Source organism: Herpailurus yagouaroundi, unplaced genomic scaffold (assembly GCF_014898765.1).
Source record: "Herpailurus yagouaroundi ecotype Mexico unplaced genomic scaffold, PumYag 198, whole genome shotgun sequence".
In the NCBI taxonomy this organism is placed as follows: Eukaryota; Metazoa; Chordata; class Mammalia; order Carnivora; family Felidae; genus Herpailurus; species Herpailurus yagouaroundi.
Window position 1 is genome coordinate 10,081,217 of NW_024412429.1, and position 23,143 is coordinate 10,104,359.

General features: G+C 45.0%; 1 protein-coding gene across 2 annotated transcripts in view; it reads right to left on the bottom strand.

Moving 5' to 3' along the window:
• Nucleotides 1–2,027: 2,027 nt before the first annotated feature.
• Nucleotides 2,028–23,143, bottom strand: part of SNX9 (sorting nexin 9) — a 117,328-nt gene continuing 96,212 nt past the window's right edge. Inside the window, exons 11-18 of one of the 2 annotated variants that reach the window (XM_040448775.1) lie at nucleotides 21,489–21,592; nucleotides 19,541–19,644; nucleotides 15,553–15,630; nucleotides 11,274–11,350; nucleotides 9,862–9,951; nucleotides 7,680–7,794; nucleotides 5,716–5,807; nucleotides 3,594–3,742 (exon numbers count right to left, since the gene is read on the bottom strand). In XM_040448775.1, coding sequence (XP_040304709.1) covers nucleotides 3,695–3,742; nucleotides 5,716–5,807; nucleotides 7,680–7,794; nucleotides 9,862–9,951; nucleotides 11,274–11,350; nucleotides 15,553–15,630; nucleotides 19,541–19,644; nucleotides 21,489–21,592 — 708 coding nt within the window. In that variant the 3' untranslated portion in view covers nucleotides 3,594–3,694. Of the gene's footprint in view, nucleotides 3,743–5,715; nucleotides 5,808–7,679; nucleotides 7,795–9,861; nucleotides 9,952–11,273; nucleotides 11,351–15,552; nucleotides 15,631–19,540; nucleotides 19,645–21,488; nucleotides 21,593–23,143 lie in introns of both variants that reach the window. The other variant, XM_040448774.1, reaches the window with a different exon arrangement.

Genomic DNA, 23,143 nt, shown 5'->3' on the forward strand with positions numbered 1-23,143 from the left:
TCCTAGGTCCTTAACATGCTGCCATTTGCAGGAGAATCATCCAAGTATCGACACTCAGTGGGTGATTTTTCACTTTCAAACTCCTGTTACTTTGCCTGGCTTGCAGTCAGCTACCATTTTTCTCAGCACCTCAGGTCATCTTGTTTCCTTGGATGCCTTTTTCTGGCCCCTTCCTCGGACCAGTTAAATCGGTATATGTGGGAGGTATCGACTTGACTAGGCCACAGGATGTGCAGGTATTTGGTACGGGGTCCAGAACGGGAGAAAGCTCCCCAGCAGGGCCAGGCTGCCGTGCGATCTGCTCTGCGGCTGGGGCCATATGATCGAGCACGTTGCGCCTGGAATGTCAGAGCAGACAGGGATGCTGTTTGGAGCCTCTGGCAGCGCCCTGTAGGTGAGTAGCAAAGCAAGCCCTTGGGATCTGGGGGCAAAGCCTTGCCCTCCTCCACAAATAACCACTCCCCTTGTGCCACACGGTTCTTGCCTCGCTATCCGGCCTCAGCAGAGACTGAACGCTTACCCCGGGGGCCACCAAGTTACCAGGAGACCCGAGCTGCCCGCCACGAGCTGCGTGTCGGCTGACCCAGCAGGACACGGAGCTGGACACGCACAGCAGCACTCCATCGTCCGACGGAAGGGGGGCATATACGATCGGGCCCGAGCAGGCCCCGGAGGCACAAGGAAGCTACAGGAGAAAGCGGTACAAATGCCCACGTCCCCACTCCTGCCACATCATCTTCTCTTTCCCAGGCTGATCGATGGCCTCCTGGGGAGTTCTCCAAGATCAGCTGCCGGGGACGAGAAGGCTCAGGCCTGGGGGACAGAAGGTTCTGCCCGACGTACAGACACCGCCCGAACGCAGACAGCGGCAGCACTATGGACCCTCCCGGGGACATCCCCAAGGGACACGGTGAAGGGCGATCCTCCCAGTGGCGGAACTCTGAGCAGGACACCTGGCCGTTCACTTTGCTTGGAAGGAGAAATGGCCCGATGTGCAATTATGTATCAATTCTTGGGCTGGGGCCAACGGTTTGGCTGGATGGTCAGATTCGGAAAAACTGGTGACAAGAAATTTGGGGAAGAGGAATGTGGATGGTCCTCTCTTCCAAAAAGTGAAGATATTTGTGTCCTATAAATGCCCGCCGTAGGGTGACGTCAGCAGGAGAGGATTTTAATAATCAAGCGGATAGGACGATCCGTTCTGTGGATACCAGCCAGCCTCCCTCTCCAGCCGCTCCGTCCTGTCCCAGTGGGCTCATGAACCCAGTGGCCATGGTGGCAGGGATGGAGGTCATGCATGGGCTCAGCAACAGACTTCACTCACCAAGGCTGACCCTAACCCTGCCACTGCTGGGTGGCCGATAAAAGGATTTTAACGGTCATCTTTTCTCTTTCTTTTGTTTGAATACCTGTGTATGTGTAAAGCAAGTACCTGATTTCTTTCCTCTCTTATTCCTTATCATGTAACATAAGATTTTCATACCATAGAATTAAGTTATAAGATATCACAAAGCGCAAACATCACTTAGGGAACTCACACACATATGCTCCGTAGGCGGTTTCTCTGCAGAACCCGAATACACTGGGCATCAGTATCTGTTTCTTACAGCTCTCTGGTGATTAGGACATGCTTCTAGGACTGATAACTCTGACTTAAAGAATTAAATGATCAGTTCCTATTGGGAGAATTAAGTTTTGGGGACAAATTCATTCCCTGGACTATTTTCAGCAGCTGGAAGCAAAAAGCAATTATTTTTTTTTTTAATTTTTTTTTTCAACGTTTATTTATTTTTGCGACAGAGACAGACAGAGCATGAACGGGGGAGGGGCAGAGAGAGAGGGAGACACAGAATCGGAAACAGGCTCCAGGCTCCGAGCCATCAGCCCAGAGCCCGACGCGGGGCTCGAACTCACGGACCGCGAGATCGTGACCTGGCTGAAGTCGGACGCTTAACCGACTGCGCCACCCAGGCGCCCCAAGAAGCAATTATTAAAAAAAAAAAAAAAAAATCACACAAACACCAAAGTGTTTTGAAAATGTGCTTTCAGAATTTACTGTACAGTTTTCAACAATTTATTTATATGTTGGCTTCTACATGCTCTTACATTTGTGTAAAACATTTATACATATTCTTTACAATTTGTACATATATTAAATGGCTGTATCATAAACATTGTTCTATGAGATTTTATAAAAGAAAAATCAAATAGGGAAAATTACTTATAAAACATTAACAAAACCCGTGATATTAAGGAACAAGAAATTCTCATATTCATGTTCATTTGATTTCCTCTTCTACTTATTTTTTGGTTTCATTTCATTTGTGCTGGCCCAAAACTTTCCTTTTCTATGCTAGAATCATCAGGTCAGGAGAACGAAAGCAGTGGAGATAACGCAGTAAGGCAACTGTGGAGGACAGACATGCTCGTCTGCAGGAGGAAGATAGTGTCTGTGAGTGTTCAGATTTAAAGCTGACAGTCTAGAAAGATTATGTTTTGCTTTATGCCATTAACTGGAGTCCTAGTGATCAGAAAAATTCTGTCTGAAGTTTAGGGAGACTTTCGCTCTGTACTCCTTAAACATAAAAGCTCCGGGGGTTACTGTGTATTATTCAGGTTGTCACCCTTATGGGTCCCCAGACTTTTCGATGTGGTGCGGATGGAGAGGTCTACTAAGCTGTGTTTTCATTTTTTCCAGAGAATACCCTCGGCCCGCTAGTCTGCCATCCAAATCAAGTGGCAAATCACGCTCTCACACGTTTCTCATGCGGCCGGACTGAGCCACTGTCGGCTCAGATTCGAGGTGAAAGCTCTGGGGGAGAGGGTGTGTCCCCCCCCCCCCCCCCGCCCCGCCCGAGCACAGGAGTCCGCAGGGCGGCTCCACCATTGGGAGCAGAGGAGCCGGGTCGGATGATTTTAGAAACATCCCCAACTTTCTCAACATAGTCTTTCTGGCAAGAACCATGCCCTAACCAAGCTGAGGAAGGGAGTGCCAGGAGAGCGAGCCCTCCCCAAGGAGGGGACACTCGAAATGGTCCTGAGGGAAGTGGGTGCACGTCAATCTGATCCTCAGTTTCTGCCCAGTGCTCTGATGGGACCACGGGCCACCACCGAGCTGTACGCAAGGGGGCCGGCCGCCCCAGGAGCCCCTCTTTGCTTCCTCTCTCCCGAAGACATGAGCGCCCGAGTCATAAATATGTCAGTGAAAGGCATGTAGGTTTTCCTAAATAGACAGGAATCCCAAAGGACTGAAAAGAGTTATAAAAATATACGAACATATATATATTTTATTCTGGCATACTTCATATTTTTAAGAAAGCAATTAGTAATTACCTGACATTGGGTAAGAACCAGAAGATCGTGGGTGACGTAAAAATTACAGTTTTATGTAAAATATCGGTGGGGGAAACCCCTAATCTTCTGTTCAAAATTCTGATAACTTTAAGTACTTTCCAAAAATAGAGACGATTTCCATCGTTTTAATAACGGATGTGGAAATGAACAAAACAAGACTATCCCTAAGTAACCGGTGCGTTTCAGTTGGTTAATAAAGTAGATGCAGTTTTTTGCAACTCTCTTTCTTTTTGGTTTCCTTCCTTCCTTTTTGATTTTGACGACAGGGGAGAAACATCACACTGCGCTGCCCCAGGTCGGAAAGAAGCGCTTGGGAGTTCGCTTCGGGTGCTGTTCTGTCCTACATCACTGGGAAGCGGCCGAGGGCCTGCCTCAGCTTCTCTGCAATCTGGGGAAAAACGAAACAACCTTGAGACATCACGCCTCTTACGAACTCATAGTATTCTACTATTTCCATCTCTAATGAGTAAAACATTACAAATACTCCAGCTGAGGGGCACCTGGGCGGCTCAGTCGGCCGAGTGTCCAACTTCGGCTCAGGTCATGATCTCTTCATGGCTTGTGGGTTCGAGGCCCACGTCGGGCTCTGTGCTGACAGCTCGGAGCCCGGAGCCTGCTTCGGATTCTGTGTCTCCCTCTCTCTCTGCCCCTCCCCCGCTCACACTCTGTGTCTCTCTCTCTCTCTCTCAAAAATAAACATGAAAAACATTTTTTAAAAACAAATACTTTAGCTGGGCTATGCTTCTAGTCTCTTCCAGCACCAGGCAGCCAGAGAGACCCCCTGAGAGCCCAGAGTGTGCCGCTTCTTCCCGGCACGGCCCCTTCCTCCCTGGGGAGCCACACTGCCAGGCTACTCACTTCTCCCTCCAGTGAGGCAGAGAGAGCGGGTTTCAGGCTCGCCCAGATCCCCCTGCCTTGCTGGACGCCACGGACTCCTGAGGCCCCACTGCTGAGCGCGCCTCCCTGATCCCGCCTGCTGCTGGGCCGCCAATGTGGAGACAGCACACAGGTGCACCGTTACGGCCAGTGCCGTATTGCAGAGGAGATCATGTGTCTACCCTGCCCCCAAGGAGACCACACGGTCCTTGAGGACACAGATGTCTTTGCCATTCTTGGAGCCTAAGTATCTGGAATACGTGCTTGGTGTATAATAGGTACTCAATAAATGTTTGCTCCGTGAACAAATGTGCGCATTTTACAACTTAAGGGTTACTTTCTCATAAAACTTGTTGCATCTAACAAGGACGGTGATTGAATGCATGGGTTTCTACTTTGAGTCACAAGGTCATTGATAATTACACCTCACTTGGGCTTCAGATTACTGAACAAATCAACATTATCAGAATTTCAGCAATTCGCCTTCTTTTCTCACGTAGAACAAATGCAATCTGTGATTCCAACACATGATGAGAAGCAACCTTACAGCGGCACCGGTTAACACGGAGCGTGCAGCCGGAGAGCCCAGGAACCACGCTGCAGAGGATACGAAGGCGGAAGGGAATTCTTTCTAGAAACTCAGCGCCAAAACCAGCCGCTTCTGACACGCAATTCACAACACACGGAGAGCACACCAATCACAGCTTCCTTTCAAGAGTCTGTTGGAGACAGACATTTTCGGCACTGTCTCGCCCAGAGAGGACACGTGCGTGGACGGGAGTTTGGGGCCCGCCTACCACCATCCTGAACATACACGAGATAATACCGAGGAAACAGTGGAAAACTTAGTAAGAAACGGGCAGCCAACACACACAGTCAATCACGCAGTGACAGGACTTGTCTTCCGGCGTCTGAGTTTCCACTTACATGCCAGGTTCTTTACTGACTGTACACCCTGGTCAACGATAAAATTACTATGCAGAGTATAAGAGTTTACATTTCTGTTGCGGTTTCCTAAATGAAAACATTTGGGGCTTCTTTCTCTCACTTGTTTTCTTTCTGAAGTTCCTTCAGTGCACAGGGAGACGTCATTCCCACAGGCCGCCTGTGGTGCCAGGCCCCGGCCCCTTCCCCTTCCCTATTCCCTAGGCACAGAGAGGCTGCGGGGGTGGGGAACCTCCCAGAAAGGACTTATGGGGGCCTCACAACCAGCCTCCAGTACTCCTTCTTCCTGAAGAGAAACCTTTTCTAATGCTGTACCATTCGAAAAGGAAAAGGCAGATATAATTAAAAGGGTTTTAAAAAACACACCCAATAATTAACCTCCTTTGGTTTAATACTTAGGATTAAAAAATACAAACAGGTTAACTCTGTAGGGTCAAAGTTAAGTGACCACAAATCCTCCTGTGTGTGTGTGTGTGTGTGTGTGTGTGTGTGTGTGTGTGCGCGCGCGTGCAAAGGGCCTGGGGCCGGCGGCCAACTTACTGTTTCATAGAACTGCACTTGCTGTTCCAGGTACAGGCGGATGACGCTGTTGTAGTCATAGATCCGGTTGCTATGGAAGTGATTCATCTCAGCTACAACCAAACCCAAGACATCAATCAGTACCCCTGAACTTCAACAGACAACACCTGGTTTCTCTGCTGGGTTGTGATCCGTCATCAACTGGATTTAATCTGCTTGGCTTCAGGGCAGGGGCAGTTCTTGACAAATCACTTTATACAGAGGCTAGAAAATCTGAGCAGTTGATGGCAAACAATACTTTCGGGCAGAGAGATGAGTTTTGTGGATTTACATGTTAGATACTAAGAAGCCTGACACGGTCACACACGTGTGGACTACTGTCCCAACAGAACCGATCGAGCAGAAGGCTGACTTGGTGGTTATTCTCTGCAGACAACAATGCAGTTGAGAGCATCACGTTATGGAGGACCTAGCAAGGCGCCTCGTGGGTCCTGCCCTGTTCCCCATCGTGTGGCCACTGCCTGGGCAGGTTTCTTGGGGCGCCCTGGAACAGCTGTGCAGATGGATGAGACACAGAGAAACCCTCTTCTGTAACGGAGTTTCACTGCCCTGAGCACCAGGGCTCTCGGAACTCGGTGTCTTACCAGGCGAGAGGACTTGACGCCCGTTCTTTATCTTTGCTGAATCCATCGATTCACAAATGACTCCCTTGTGGAAATTGGTCTCTCGGTGCCACCCCCACCCCATCACCAACTCTGGAGGGGACTTCTCACACCTCCACCTTGCATTTCCCCTTGTTCTCTGTGCCCAGAAAGCCAGCTGCTGGCACCAATTCCTACAAAAAGGGAATTGTCCTGAGTTTCGTGTTAGCTGGAGTCATGCGAAGCTTCTCATTTATCTATTTGGGTAACTTCAAACACAAGTTCAAACCAAATTCCCCATTGCAAACCCCTCAAAAGCCAAATCTTCACTCAGGCTTTCCCATTTCTGCCTCTAGTTGCCCTAGCTCTGGATATCTTCCAGACATTCTTCTCTTTGTCCCACTAGCTCCCTAGCCCCGAGGGGTGTTTCCTGGCAAAGTCCGTAAATGGGCCCTTCTCTTCTCTGAGCACCACGTCTTTTTCAGCCCCTCAAACTCTCAGACTGCAGAAGCAGTCGTCTTCTCTGTGGGCTTCCTGACGTCTGCCCCCTTCAGTGTCTCCCACCCTCTCCCGGAGCAGTGGACCCCCTTGGCCCCCAACATCAAACCTTTAGTGGCTTCCTAATGCCCATGTCAAGTCTAGGCTCTTCGGCCTGGCTCTCCAGGCCCTCCACAATCACCACACTTACTCCCCAACAACCTGCAGGTATACTTTCTGCCCGAAGGCCAAGAGGAGAGAATCTTGTCCCATTCTTTTGTGTGCTTTTGTTCCAACTAGAACATCCTTCCCCCTTCTCCTTTGCTTACACCTGTTCTACCCGCCCGTCAAAACAGGAAAAGTCTGTTCACTGCTCCTCTCTGCTGGAAAGCACTCAAATATATAAAAATTAACTAATATCTTCTTTTTATTAACAGTCAAACTTTGCTGAAAACGCTATGTCCAATCTCCCTTTACATTCTAGCGTCCTGGGGGACACAGGTTACAAAGTGCTAAAAGCTGAATTTGGGAATCTCACACGGTGTTACGGAAGGAGCTAATATTAAGGGTTATAAAAGTAATTTTCACTGTCTCTAAGAGATAATAAACATGTACAGGTTTGATCAGGCTGTCATCCATAGTTATGTCAGGGAAATGTGCAAAAGAATAAATAAATATTACAAATCTTCATTAACACTGGGATCCTGCAAACAACGGGCTTATGAGAATACTTTAAATCAGCTCTTGGTTACCTACTAGCTGTGGTTCACGTTTGGATTTCTCTCCAGCAAGAACAGATTTGCTGGGGGCTGAGGGTGGGGGTGGGGTTTAAAATCTCCGCTAGCTGTGCACGAACCTCTCTCTTACCTTGCAACGCGTAAGACATGGTACCAACTCGCTTCACCATGTTCTGTTTGTCCTGTGGGGTGATCTTACTAGTTGCCACCAGTTTGTCACTTTCTTTCACTTTTTCTATCGCTGCCTGTGAAATACAAATGCAAGAGTATGAATAAAACAGAGCTAAAAGGATTAGCCATTAATCTAAAATAGAACAGTGCCAACATATTCTCTACCTGACTGGCTACTCAACAAGAAAAAAAATGTCCCCACAAAATAAGAACACAGGAAAGCACCTAACTGTAACTTCCTGTAAGTCGCTTGGAAGCAAAAAGGTTGCTTTTCTTGAAATACAGAACTAAGCTAAAATGGGACTGTTTAACGCCACGACAGAATAGAAAACCAAACAGCACTCTTATTTCTGTAGTATCTGTGAGCCAGAGTCAGGGCCTGGACAAGAGTGGTATGGAAGAGGGAAAGAGGCAGTAGCAGTTTGCAAAGTCGTTTGATCAGGGACACGGACGAGCGCATGCGCCCAGGGCCTCTCGCCCTCTGCTGTCCTGGAGCAGCGGGTCACCAGCTTTACTCTGGTTTCTGCGAGGAGCGCTGTACCGATTTCAGATTAATACTCACATGGAGGTAGCTGTGAAAGCTGCCAAATGTTTCCCACTCCAGGACCATCAGAGAGCTCATTAGAGCTGTCTGGAAGGAAAAACTTCACACTCGCGCATACATCAGGCTCCATGCCCAAAACTCTTAAGTGCTGGCACCAATCCCTACAACAAGCTAACCCTTCTGAGCTGTTTTTTTTTTTTTTTTTTTTTTTTAGATTTTTATTTTATTTAATTTCCTCTCGGTTTTATTTATAATTGACACACAATATTGTAGGAGCTGACGTATTGTATATATTGCAAAACGATTACCACGGTGCTATTAACATCCCTCACCTCACGCGGTTACAAGCTTTTTTTTTTCCCGCCCCCTTATGATGAGCATTTTTAAGGTCTACTCTCCCAGCAATTCTACTCCTGGGCGCATATCTGAAGAAAATGAAAACATGGTCTCAGAGCGATAACTGTACCGTCAGGATCACTGCAGCGTTACCCACGACAGCCAAGATGTGGCAACACCGAAGTGTCCGGCGACGGGTGGGTTGTAAAGAGAATGTTCTGAGTTTTGTATGAAAAGATCTGAAGTTGCACAAAGCTTCCTGTTTACCTACGCCACCCCCTCCTGACACTTCCGTTATCAAAGTCAAAGGCTAACGGGGCCTCGTGCCAGGACTGTTAGGGTCACAGACCAGCCCTCTGTGGAGATTTTCCTAACAAACCCAAGTACATCACAATACCCTAGAGAAGTACTAGAGTGGATAAAATAAGTCCACATTCTGAAATAATACAGAATGTGAAACAGAGAAAAATTAACCAGAATCAAAATGTGAGGACACCCTAAAACATTTCTTTAAAAATTTTTTTTTTCAACGTTTATTTATTTTGGGACAGAGAGAGACAGAGCATGAATGGGGGAGGGGCAGAGAGAGAGGGAGACACAGAATCGGAAACAGGCTCCAGGCTCTGAGCCATCAGCCCAGAGCCCGACGCGGGGCTCGAACTCACGGACCGCGAGATCGTGACCTGGCTGAAGTCGGACGCTTAACCGACTGCGCCACCCAGGCGCCCCTAAAACATTTCTAAATTCAGTTTAAAAATACCTTTACGATGGGAACTACACAGTTTCCTTCTTATTACCCTAAAAATATAAAATTGAGGTTGACCATTGAAGTTTTAGTCAGGAAGCCCTTCATCAGGCCCAGGGACAGAACATCTTATTTCATATCAATAGGGAAGGATCTCAGAGGACTTGCCCAAGCAGCTTACAGGGGTCTCACAAAGGGAAAGCAGTATTCCTAACATTGTCTTCAACTTCAAACAGCAGGATTATTTTGTTTGATACTTGACCTAAGCATGTGCATAAAGGAGCGTTTTTCATATTTTTGTTTCCTCAAAATTATTTTTTATAGAATCCAAAAAACTAGAAACTCCCCATGATCTAAACGTGTTACGGGGACCTCACTATTTAAACAGACCGAGCAGTTTCCAGCTTATTTCGGAAAGCCCCTCCTGACTCAGGGCTGTGCTGACAGACAGGGACCGCGCAGGTGGCCGTGAGTGGCAGCCGGATTCACCCGCGTCATCTTCTGCGATCAAATTACCTTATGGGCGCCAATAATATCAGGGAAGCAGCCAAGGAAACCTTTATATTCATGATTGCATTCCATGAGGAAATGGAGATCCTTCTTTGGCTGTAATAAGACACAGATCGGTTATTACTGGCAGAGAAATCCAGGCAACGGAGGACAAGAAAACAGTCATACCTGAGGGCTGTGCCAGCCAAGCCCCCAGGTAGTAGTTACTATGGTCAAGGGCTATGCATTCGGCCTAGTTTTCCTGTAAGAAAACAACCCTCCAACGCTATTACACTCTCAGTTGTAGATTGAAGAGAAAATGATAGAACATCAGATAATTTTTAGGTTGGTTGGTAAAATCAGCTATTTTGAGGTGGCTCAAAATATAACATTACGTGGGGAAAAAAGCTAGTCAATACTGTCTGTTTATATATGAGCAAATAAGATGTAATCAATGTCTCAATTTTAGCAGAGAACGTAAAATATAATTAAAAATCTGGCAACCACCTTAAGTGGCAACCTAAAATTTTTAAATTTTTTTGAATTATAATTTTTAATAGTTATGTTATGCACAGTTCTAAAAATTAATCTCTTTATAACAAGCAGAGGTAGTCAATGACCAACATGAACGCGCGTGCACAAGGATATATCTCAAGAACTGAACTAAAAACTTTTTTTTTTTTAATTTAGGGATTTGAAACAACATACATCGTTATCCCCCATTAGGGAATTTCTGATCTGTTGTCTATACAAAAGAGCTGGAGTTGGGCCACTGAAGACCCCAATAAAAGCCACGTGGCTGTTACAAGGACCTGCCTTTCCCAGGGGCCACAGCAGGTATGTTCTCCTCGTGAGCTGCTGACTGCTGAGATCCTTATGAGGCAGGCTCTCCCATCACCATTTACCAGCTGAGTGAAGCAAGGCTCAGACAGACTAAGGGTCCAAACAGTGACTTGAACAGTGTTCTTGCTATAATGTTCCAACCCCCTGTGGGTGAAGGATGGATCCAAGCCATCGACACCGGAAGGTATTCCTTTAGTTTTTTTTCTTTTTATTTACTTATATAATTTATTGTCAAATTGGTTTCCATACAACACCCAGTGCTCATCCCAACAGGTGCCTTCCTTAATGCCCATCACCCACTTTCCCCTTCCCCCCCACCCCCCATCAATCCTCAGTTTGTTCTCTGTATTTAAGAGTCTCTAATGGTTTGCCTCCTTCCCTCTCTGTAACTCTCCTTTAGATTTCCTGAGGATACATTCATCTAGCACTTTTGCTTAACCAAAGAAAAACTATTACCAAATACCATTAACAAAGATACACAGGGATAGCAAAGAGAAGGATATCTATTTGCGAAGTTTGTTTTAAAATAGGTTAGGTTAAATATGTGGATTCGACAGCATGAAATCTTTACTGGAATCGCGTGTCTAAGTGGATACCTGTTCTGCCACAAGGCCGGCAATTTCTTCGTAAGTCTTTCCTGCTTCTGTTATCGCAGCATTGAGATCCGTTTCGCCTGGAAATCGTTATAGCGACATCAGTGGTCGTAAGTTGCATTTTCACTTCATTTATTTTAAAAATTTTATTCTAGAAAATCCTAAACGTTTCAAAACCAGAGGATAGTGTAATGAGTTGCAATCTACCCGTCACCTGGCTTCCCAATGAACAGCTCATGGCCAGTGTTTTTTCACCTGTACCATCTACTCCTTACCTCCCTCTTTCGCTGGCCATATAACAGTTCACTCATAACTTTTACCTAAAAGATAAGGACTCCTCAAAAAGCAAGGACGATACCAACACCACACTGTAGAAAAGACAAACTGTTCTCGACATAAATTATCCAGGCTGTGTGCAGCTCCCTGATGTCCGAAATCAAGGTGGCTGCTTTCAGGATGCAAAGAACGTCCAGGTGGCCGAGAGCCTAAGTGTTTCTTCAGTCTATAGGCTCTTTCTCCTCCCTCTTTGTTTTCTTGCAAACTTCTTTTTCGGGTGTTGAAGAAACCGGGTACTTGTCTTGCTACCTACAGTCTGGGTTCTGCTGACTGTCTCTGTGGTGATAGCACAGTCCTCGGTTCCCTGTACAGTCTCAATTTTTTATTTGAGGAAAGGTTCGTAAACTGTTGCTTTTCCGCTTCAATTACTCTTTCTTGATCGGAAGCACTTCTATAAAAAGGAACCTTCCTTTATCAGCTATCTGCTTACCGTGAGGTACTGGACGAGAAAAAGCACATTAAATGCTTCCTTCTCTTTACCATTTTCAGAATAATGAGTTGATTCCCTAACCAGTCCCCTAAAGGTAACGGAGATCAACTTTTTAAAAAAGCACTGAAATCTGGATTTAAACGTACTCGATAAGCTTCACTTCACAGAAAGTATTACTTGCACTAATGCTCAAATTTTCTCTTTACAGCCAGCGTAAGGCTCTTCAAACTGGCATCTGAGTTCTTTCTGCTGGGAGCTCTGGTTCATGTGGGTGGAGCGCAGTGTTCAGAAATCCCCCTGTGGGTGGCGCTAGAGGCGCTTCTCACTCCTGGATTGGATATTTCGGGGCCTTTTCAACGTGCAGAGTGAGGCAAGCTGCATTTTTTTAAAAACAGGGAAATCATAATGAACTCATATTGACATTTCCAATTCAAATTTAGGACTACAGGATTTTTCATAATGGGTTTTAAAACTTTTGATCTTTATGTTTCTCTCTTTTAAAACTTGGTTCCTAACAACAGTAAAAGAATTACGTATTTGCTTTCCCCCACAGAACGTAAAATAGTTTTAGAAGCTTTAGAAAAACAATACCAACATTTTATGCTAACTACATGATTACTGAAAAACGAGATTTTTGAAGTCTTTTTTGGCTTTAAGACACCTGCTACTAGGGACGTATAATCAAAATTCGTTGTTTTAAGGTGATCTGAAGTAATTCTCTACATGGTTATGCCCTCCTCTTGATGCATCCAATGATTCATTTTGCTTTTGCTTTTTAGGATTTTTTTTTTTTTTTACATTTTCATTTAAATTTGTTTTCTAATAATAAAAGTAAAACAACAAATATAAAAATAAATGTAAAACATTCACATCGTTCCAAAGTAGAATCTATGAAACAAGATAAAACTAGAGGTCTAGAGGTCTAGCTTCTGTACCCGTTCCTCTTCTCCCCCAAAGATAACCATTTAAATATTTTTATCAGTTATTTTTCCATGATAATCCATAAGGATATGAAGCGCCTCATAGATCTGTGCAAAGGCCATGCTAACGGTCTCCGTGTTGTTCCAGTAATTAGTTCATGTATTCTTCAAGGGAGTGTGGAAAGTTATAGTTAACATAACCCAAGATGTTCTCAGGAACTGGAATCATCTGAATTACTTCAAGATCAAAGAGTGCAGCGCTGCCCCAAGAAGCCAGCACGTGTGGGCAAAGGAACGCGTGATGAGACACAGAACTCAACTCTGCTGACCTTCATTTGCCTTGAAAGGTCAAAGGCCAGTCTTGAAAAGTTCTTTCAAAACAAGATCTCTAGTAAGGTGAATGATATTCAACACAAAGCGTATGACATTGAGTACTTGTAGTAGTTGGCAAAGTGCCACTTGCAACCGGAGTATTTGACAACGCACTGAGGATAGTGTTAAGCACAGAAAACATGGAGAAAGCAAACAGTGCTTCTCTGAGTGTGGTCTGTGGTTCGGAAGGGAATACACAGGTGGGCGCCGTGGAGAAGGTCATCTCTTACTGTCTCCTCCCCTCTAGGATGTCGTGATATTGTCGGGGCCTCACTCTACTGCCCCCCTGCGGCCCTCTCTATCCCTCCTTTCTTCTAGGTCGCTTCAGGCTGAAATTACAGAAGACAAACGCTGGAGAGAAGCTGGTCATTTTGAAGGTACACAGACTCCACTAAAATGCACATACAGAACAAGAAATATATGGGAAGATTTTATAAAGTTACCAAAGAAGATCTTTAGGAACCATTTCTCAGATTACCGAATGTCTTCTGTTTCCCCCTTTTCAAGACTTTTGGTTCAAATTATCTGCACCCTCTATAAATATCACATTTAGTGAAGAGGGAGTGATGTGTCTTTCCCAGCATCGACCAGGAGAACCAGTGAGTGAACTGCTGTTTACACATTCTGTGATCTAGCTCTGAATGATTTTTAAGTTTTATACGTGACTTCAAGGGACAAAAGACCTCAAATATGGGTCCACGTATTATACAAACTTGGAAGCTATTGGAAGGATCATTGTTGGGCTTAAAAATCTAATCTTGGAGCGGTTCCATTCTAGCTTGGACGGGGACACCTATAAGACTGCTGCTCTCAACGTAATAATATCACATAAACTCAAAAGCCATACTTTCCCTTCGAGTCACTGAAGCACTGTAGGAATGAAGAAATCCAAATGAACTAAAATCAGAAAGGGCTGAGCCTGCCACGCGGGTGGAAGAGGGAGCCCTCCACAGGCAGAGGAGCCCCGGGGGGACGGGAGGCGCTGCCTGTGGGCTGTGAGGGACTAGAGCCTGGGGATCCCCAAATGCAGGGCCAGTTCCCCCACACGGGTTGTGTGCAGGAAGAGGTGATGGAGGGAAGTGAGGGCGGGGCCGGAAGACACCCAGCTCTCAGGTGAGGCTTAAGGAAGGCGCAGATTCGGGTGAGCTCTGACATGTGAGCGCACGATTGGGGTCCAGCGTCTTCAGAACAAAAGCTCTCATCCCGTCAACGCACTACAGAACCACAAAGATGAGCGTGCTCTCAGGGTCTTGCCGGCACCCAAGCAGCGGATGTGGTCCTAGACTTGGCCTCTGCATCAACCCCTGTGGCACCCTGGCCAGAAGCTTATCTTTCCAGGCCCACGTTCCTCATCTTGAAAGAGGGGGCCCGATTAACTAATCTTCAACGCTCCCATCAATCTGAAAGTTGGGATTATAAGACACAATTCAGCCAGGCCAAAAAGAAATATTCATACACAGCAGCCCCAATACATTTTGCTGAGAGACTAATTTCTCGTTCCTGAAGATACTCAGACACTGACGTCCAAAGACCTATCTTCCCTAGGAATTGGGATACAGAACTCGGCCGAAGTACCAATTCTATCATTTCTGTAAGTGATGGGACACACTCAGATTTAAGAACTGCCACTCACCTGACAGATACCTGGACTCCCTACCTGCTCCACAGGGCAAACTAAGCAAAAGCAAACCAAAACATAAGGGGAAATGGCTGGCTTGTTCTCGCAAGTGTGGGCAATGTAAACGTACAATGAATTCGAAAAACCACAGGTAAGATCTACAACGTGGGACAAGTTGAAAATAATTATAAGCTGCGGAGAGACAGAAAGCAACGTGAATTTGTCACTTAGTCAAATTTTCCCTCCAAACCGCGTTGGTGAATTCTGGCCTTTGTAACAGGAAGACTGGACTTCTGAGTTTGGCGGGGAGATGAGAGCCAGGGCGGAGGCTGACGTATCATGGCTGCTCGTTCGAGCGCAAGAGCTGTGCCTGAGCACAAAGAAAGGCGAAGAAGGCCAGCAAGAAAATACATAGTGTAACAACCCTCCACTCTTCTCAGAAGCAATGAAGTGAGGTTGCAGGAGTCCTGAGTGGAGCAGCCCAGCCAATTTAAGTGTCGGTGACAAGGGCCCTTCACTGCGGAGTCTCTGTCTGCCTACAAGAGGCTGGAGGGGTGGCTGGTCGCGAGACACTTATGGCCCCAAGACAGACAGACACAGACGTACCTTGATAACCGCTGGAACTAAACACTGTTGCTAAGCTCTGCAGAGCCTTTCCTATCTTCTGATACTCCTTGGGTAATGCTGGAAGAGAAAAAGTAGTGCACGGTTAACCAGTCCTCTGAGCAAACTGAAATGGGCTTTGACTATTTCCTAAAAGTGATTACTTTTATCATGAAAGAAACTTGAAATGACTCAAAATAGTCTATATTCTTTAATAAAATTGTTTTGAACAAAGGATTTTTTTAAAAATAAAATTCATTATTCACGGATGGTGCAGTAAATGGCGGATGCTATTATTATTAACCACCGTCACCACCGCCCACACCTTTGGAGCGACCGAGAGCTCATTTGGAAGATGTCTGGCTGATAGAGGACTTTCATGTACACCACCCGATCACCACGACAACCCGTCTACCAGGTGGAGACTCCACATCTTGGTTTTGTGGGTTAGAAAAATAAGGCTCAGATAAAGTGAATGGGCTTGCCCAGGGTCACATGGCCAACAAATGGTGAGTTTGGCACGTGTGATTCCAAATACATTGCTTTCCTGTTATGTATGTATGAACGATTATTTGCATAAGTTAAATAAAATAAACAAACAAACAAACAAACAAATAAATAAATAAGTGAAAGCAGCAACGTGTGGAGAAAAATACGGCAGAAGGACTCAGGACCAGGGAGGGGGGTTTTAGCTTGCTCATCTGTATAACATGATTAATGAAATGATCTCTGAGGTCCTTCTAGTGCTAACATTCTAGAATTCTACAGTCACTCTGGAAAACTCTGAGCAGAGTCTATCTTAGGCTATTTTCTCTGCATCTGTAAGTAATCCCTTTCAACACACCAAGTGCTTTTCAAAAGAAAGCCTTACTTGCATTTGAAGGCTTAGTGCAGGGTCTATCTTAAAGAAGAAAGATTCAAATGTTTCTTTAAAAACATCTAGTCCAGAGAAATCTGAAATACGGTCTATAAGCCGAAATAATCAGGAGACATGAATTCAAACCATATTGGCTTAATTTTAATAAACTGTTCACCTTTTTGTAACTCAGTTTTTGCCTCTATACGTGGGGTTAAAGACACCTGCCAGGTGCTTTACCACACCAAGCATGTGCTACATTTCTCACTTTACAAATCAGGAATTTTAAGACACTCTTTTGAGAGAAAAGAAGAAAGAAGATATGCTTAAATTAAATCCCAAATCAAGTGCTTCAACTCTCCCTTTCCCCCCCACACCAAAAAGGGCAGCCTTACACCAATATCCTCTATTTCATAAATCTGGCCTTATGGCTCATATGGAACCTGAACTTGACTAGATATTAGACATAAGGGATTTAACTCTAAAAGAAATCATAAACCCAGATTTTTGTGATATCCTTAAAATTCTGATTGGAGGATTTACACTTGAAATATTTCTAAAAAACAGGGAACATCTTTCAAAGAATCTACAATTGAAATGATTTATTATCATGGCCTCAAAAGAGCTTACAGCTAAAATTAATTATTTAAAAAAATTTTTTTTCAACGTTTATTTATTTTTGGGACAGAGAGAGACAGAGCATGAACGGGGGAGGGGCAGAGAGAGAGGGAGACACAGAATCGGAAACAGGCTCCAGGCTCTGAGCCATCAGCCCAGAGCCCGACGCGGGGCTCGAACTCACAGACCGTGAGATCGTGACCTGGCTGAAGTCGGACGCTTAACCGACTGCGCCACCCAGGCGCCCCTAAAATTAATTATTTTAAAATGAAATCACTGTTTGAGTGAATGTCACTCCCCCTTCCGTGCTGAGTTAGCTTCCTGTGACCCAAGGCCTGAGCGGGTTTTCTTTTCTAGTGTTGCATTTGTATACATTGCCGTGTGGGGCTTACTTCTATATTTAGGGTACAGCATCATATGTCTTTGCCGTGACAAAGGAGCAACTGTTATCACTCCCAGCGTCTGCCCCCTGGGCACGAACAGCTGGCACACAAGTGGTTTTGTTGATATAAAGTATTATGTGAGTGGCAGAGGGCCATTCGGTATAAACAGGGCCTTTTTTTCCTGCAAAGGACCAGACGGTAAATATTCCAGGCTCTGTGGGGCCACAGGTTCCTGTCAAAGGTACTTGACTCTGCCACTGTAATGGGAAAGGAGCCACGGACAGTACGTATGTAAGCGGGCATGGCCGTGTTCCACTTTTACAAAAATAGGCCCCAGGCCAGATTTGGCCTGCTGGCCACAGTTTGCCAATTCCTGATGTAATAAGGGCTTGGACTGAATAGATCTTAACACTGCTATGAACTTTGCTGTGCTAGGGTCTGGATTTAATAGATCTTACTATTGCTATTAACTCTGCTGTGGTATCTTAATAATTCATTCACAAGTTATCCCACATTCAGTTTCTTATTCATTAAAATTAGTTTTTGACTTCCAATTTTATTCTTTTCCCCTCATTTAAAAGAAAAATACCACCTGTTAAAAAACTTTACAAAATGGATAATTAAGCTCCTTCCTATGCTGAGTACCATAGTTTAAAAGTGGGTATTATTTTTGTAATTCAAAGTAGAAGCCATTTTATTAAAACACACAATCAACCCCCCACCCCACCCGCACCCAAACCCTGAATACAACCAGTATTCTTATAGGGTGTATGAGCTGAAAGCCAGAAAATTCTTAGATACTAGCCTCATGGCTGACCTACTAGCCTTAGTACTAGGTTAGGTGAGTTAGGACTCACGGCACCTCTTTCTCCAGAGATCATCACAAGCGACCATGATGAGAGCTCAGCTCTCTCTCTCTGGGGCTCTGGAGGCCTTGTGGCAATAAGGGCGGGATGGACGCAAAGAGGAGGAAGCTCCCGAGAGTCTACGGCCATGGACAGCCACGTGAGCACTTGTGCAGCGGTGACCGGGTCTGTGAAGCCTGCTGGGCCTTAGAGATGGGAGGGCAGCCGCGGGGTGTTGACCCCATGGCCGACGCTTGACTGCTTCTAGCCTGGGCTATGTGACAAGAGCTGCAAGGACTTGACTGCAAGACAACAAAGGTTCAGCAGGATGACGGTCCAGAAACCAAGGCCACGTGGGGAGGGGGCCGGAGGAGGTACGAAGTCTTCAAGAACAGGGAAGTGCAGGCAGACGGCAGTGGCTGGTGGAGCACCTGCCCTCACCCTGCTCCTCGTCTGACCCAGCATCTTGCTTTCTCTTAAATATTAGGTCTGTAGCCACATACAGGTGGTCCCTGACTTAACAATATTTGACTTTATGATGGTGTCAAAGTGGTATGCGTTCAACAGAAACAGTACTTGGAATTCTGAATTTGGATCTTGTCCTGGGCCGGGGACACACGGGAGGATCCTGTCTGTGATGCTGGGCAGCCGGCGACCAGGGGGGTAAACAGCGGGCACACGACACGCATTCTGCACCCGTGCAGCCATTCTGTCACTTTGAGTCCGGTATGAGACGCTCAACCGTCTCGGTCCTGTGTGAGACGTCTCTGCCCAACTGCAGGCTGATGCAAGCGTCCCGAGCCAGGGGGGCCAGGCTAAGCTGTGAAGTTCGGGAGGGTAAGTGTATTGAATGTATTTTCAACTTAGGGTGTTTTCCACTCAGGATGGGCTTTTTGGGATGTAACCCCGTTGTACGTTGAAGAACTTTCTATAAACAAATCTTACCAAATGGATAAACATTACAACGTAAAATCATGACATTAAAAACAACAAGCATTCTCTAAACACGAAGAAAAGATTCATTATTCACAGATTATAAACCCCAAATAACTAGAAACAGTTAAGGGGCACATTTTTGTAAGAGTTCTTGAACTGGATTTGTTGGAGTCCGTTTTCCGTCATCTGATTAGGGCTGACCAGTGAGGGTCACCAGAGAGCCATGGGTATGACATTACTGCATGATGTGCATTTCTGTTTGAGGGGACGGTTCCCCAATGTGGTAAAGGTCACAAAACGGGGCCTGCACTGCCACCTACAAACCCAGAAGTGGCCGCAAGGATGGCACTTACGTCCTGTGCACCGTTTCCAGTGCTCCTGGCCCACGGTCAGTAGCTCCTTCACACCATCATCCATGGCTTTGGTGAATTTACCGACAGCATCACACTTCTGTTCTCTGTGGGGTGAAACACAAGATGGCAGGTCCTTGACTTTGCCACCACATGGTCAGTGTGAGGTGCAAGACGAGAAAAATCAACACGGTCAGAGACACATGCACCAAACATAACCACGGGCAGTGGTTTTCTGGCACTGTAGCAACGCCCTTTACTCAGGCTTGAAGGGGCACTTGGGCGGCTCAGTTGGGTAAGTGCCCAATTTCGGCTCAGGTTTCAGCTCGCTTTCGACTCAGGTCATGATCTCGTGGCTTGTGGGACCGAGCTCTGCATCAGGCTCTGCACTGACAGCACAGAGCCTACTTGGGATTCTCTCTCTCTCTCTCTGACCCACCCCCACTTGTACTGTCTCTCTCTCTCAGAATAAACAAACTTAAAAAAAATTACCTAAAAATCTGCCATTTAAATTTTAACTGCTTCTGTTCCCCCTCAATTCCCTGTGAATTTTAACTAAAATCATTCTAAAGGAAATGAAATCGTGGTTTCGTGAATATCTTATTTGGTGGAGGTACCATTGGGTAGTTTATTCATTCATTCCAGTAAGTACTTCAATGAATCGGAGAAAGTGACCTGGATACACAACCATCTGAGTGATACCGAACAACTCAGTTCTTTGAGGATATAAAAAATGCCAACCTGAAAAAATCATCCCAACATAATGCTAAATGAAAAAAAAAAAAAAAAAGCTTATAAAACAGGCATAGTATGAGGTCTTTTTTTGCTTAAACAATTTTTCTCTTAGATACATATGCACAGAGGAGATTTTGGAAGACCTAGGTCAACACATATTAACATTGATTTTTCTCTCTGGGCAGTTGTAACGTTGTTTGTTTTTTTTTCCTTGTCTACACATTTGGTAACCCATAAGCAAGAATTTTATAATAAGAAAAAAATCTTCTTAAAAAAAGCCCCAAGATTTCTAGTTAGTTTTTAAATAGAAAAGGAACTACTCCAGATTTTCGACCAAGCCTTCATAAAAAAAAAAAAAAAAAAATTAAATAATAAAAAACAGATGAAAAAATAGCACAAAACTGCAGGTTAGAGATTTACTTCCTTTGAGGCAATGTTCAGAGATTTCTGCCTTGTTGAATATCATGTAGGCATGCGCTGGTTCTGTGCCACTTTGTTTTATCATGCTTTATTATTATTTTTTTTAATCAGACCTATTTTTTATTTTTATTCATTTTTAATACAATTTATTGTCAAACTGGCTTCCATACAACACCCAGTGCTCATCCCAACAGGTGCCCTCCTCAATGCCCACCACCTGCTTTCCCCTCTCCCGCCATCCACCCTCAGTTTGTTCTCTGTATTTAAGAGTCTCTTATGGTTTGCCTCCCTCCCTCTCTGGAACTCTTTTTTTTCCCCTTCCCTTCTCCCATGGTCTTCTGTTAGGTTTCTCAAGATCTACATATGAATGAAAACATATGGTATCTGTCTTTCTCTGACTTATTTCACTGAGCATAATACCCTCCAGTTCCATCCATGTTGCTGCAAATGTCAGGATTTCATTCTTTCTCATTGCCAAGTAGTATTCCATTGTATATATAAACCACATCTTCTTTATCCATTCGTCAGTGGATGGACATTTGGGCTCTTTCCATAATGTGGCTATTGTTGAAATTATCATGCTTTATTAGAGGTAACTAGAAACCACCATGTCCATTATGAAATCACGGACTTCAAGGTAAAAAGGAAGCAGACTTCAATCTGATGCTACGGCTAGAAAGACAACGCTTCCCTGCACAAGTGATGTGCTCCCCATCATCCAACCACAGCCTCCCCAGCCTGTGAGCACAGGAGGTGGACACAGGTTTGGGAGGAAGGAAAGGCTGATCTCTCTTACATTTCTAGTAAGTCCAAGTCAGGGGCCTCTGGTTCCATGGTGGAAAAGATCATAACTCCTACCAGCTCGTCTTTCTCAGCCTTCCTCTTCCCAGTTTTCCATTCCTGCAAATAAGAACATTATAATGTTACTGCGGACAGCACAGTCTTTCAAAACTCCCTAATGCGATTGGCTCACTGACTATCTTTCTAATTGTCGACAGCAGCTCCCATGCCATTGCCCTCTCCACTGAGGGAGTGTGCACACTCCAGATGTAATCTCTGTACACGAAACACGTGCCAATGTGCAGAACGGTCCCTGTGAGCCCAAGTCCCTTCAGAGCGAGGGGACTCAATCCCTATCCTTTCCCAACGCACAGTAATATAACAGTGAACACGAAAACACCCTATATTCCTGACCAAGTACCTCAAAGTTTTAGGTTAAATGTTTTCTTAAAAAAGGTGAAACCTTTTCTAAAATATAAGATAGGAACCAATATTATGAGCTATTTTTAAAAAAAAAATTTTTTTTGTAAGACAGATCTATAAAGATCTACACACACACACACACAGAAAAGCGCCTAAAGCCATAATATACAGTGCGACCAATTCTCACAAAGTGTAAGATAATAGCTGTGTAACCTACCCCAAGGCCAAGAGAAACAAGCTGGCATTCCAGAAGGCCCCTCGTGTCCCTTCCCAGTCCTGACCCCTGCCCTCCCCCACAAAGGTAACCACTATCCTCTTTTATAGTTACCAGTTCCTCACTTTTCTTTCAAGTTATACCCTCTAGACACAAGTCCCTCATGGGTAGGTTGGCTGGGTTTCCGAGCTGGTGAAGACCACCCTACCATGTATTCTTTGTGTCTGGCTTTTTTGGCTCAACCCGTGCTTAGGAGCTACAGCCACATTGTTGGTGGAGCCACAGGTCATTGGTTCCATTCTTGCCTGAACACTCCCCAGTTTGTTCATTCTACTACGGGTAGCCACCCGAGGCCCTGCGGGCAGGAGGGCGGTGGTTGAGCAAGATGTTATGTACATGTGCCCCGATGCGGGCAGAAAATGTTCGCCCTAGTAGGTAACGCTGGGTGACTTTCCAAACTGGTCTTACCCATTTGCACACCCACCAGCAGGTGTGAATGAGCTCACTAAGACGCTAGGTTTTTAATTCAGCCATTTCTGGCTAGTGGGTAGTACTATTCTCGGTACTTCTGATTTGCATTTCCGTGATGACTAATGAGATTAAGTACTTTCCCATACATTCGTTGATGACTGAGATACTGTCTTTTGTGAAGTACATTACCAAGTCAACCCTACAACTGGGCTGATTATCTTTCTTACGGATTTGTATGTGTTTTCCTATATTCTAAAAGGCAGCCCTTTAGTTGGTTCTAAATGTTCGTAACTTTAGCTTGTTTTTCACTTTTAAAGGCTTCTTTTGATACACAGCTGTTCTTAATTTTAATGCAGTCTAATTTATCAACCTCTTCCTGTGTGATTAGTCATTTTTGTGTCATATTTCAGAAATCCATCCCTCCACTAGGGGTATGAAGATATTCCCCTATGTTACCTTCTAGAAGCTTTATGTGTTGCTTTTCACATTAGACTTGCAAACCACCTGGAAATGATTTTTTTAAAAACTCTATACAATGGAAACTTCCAAATACATATAAAAGT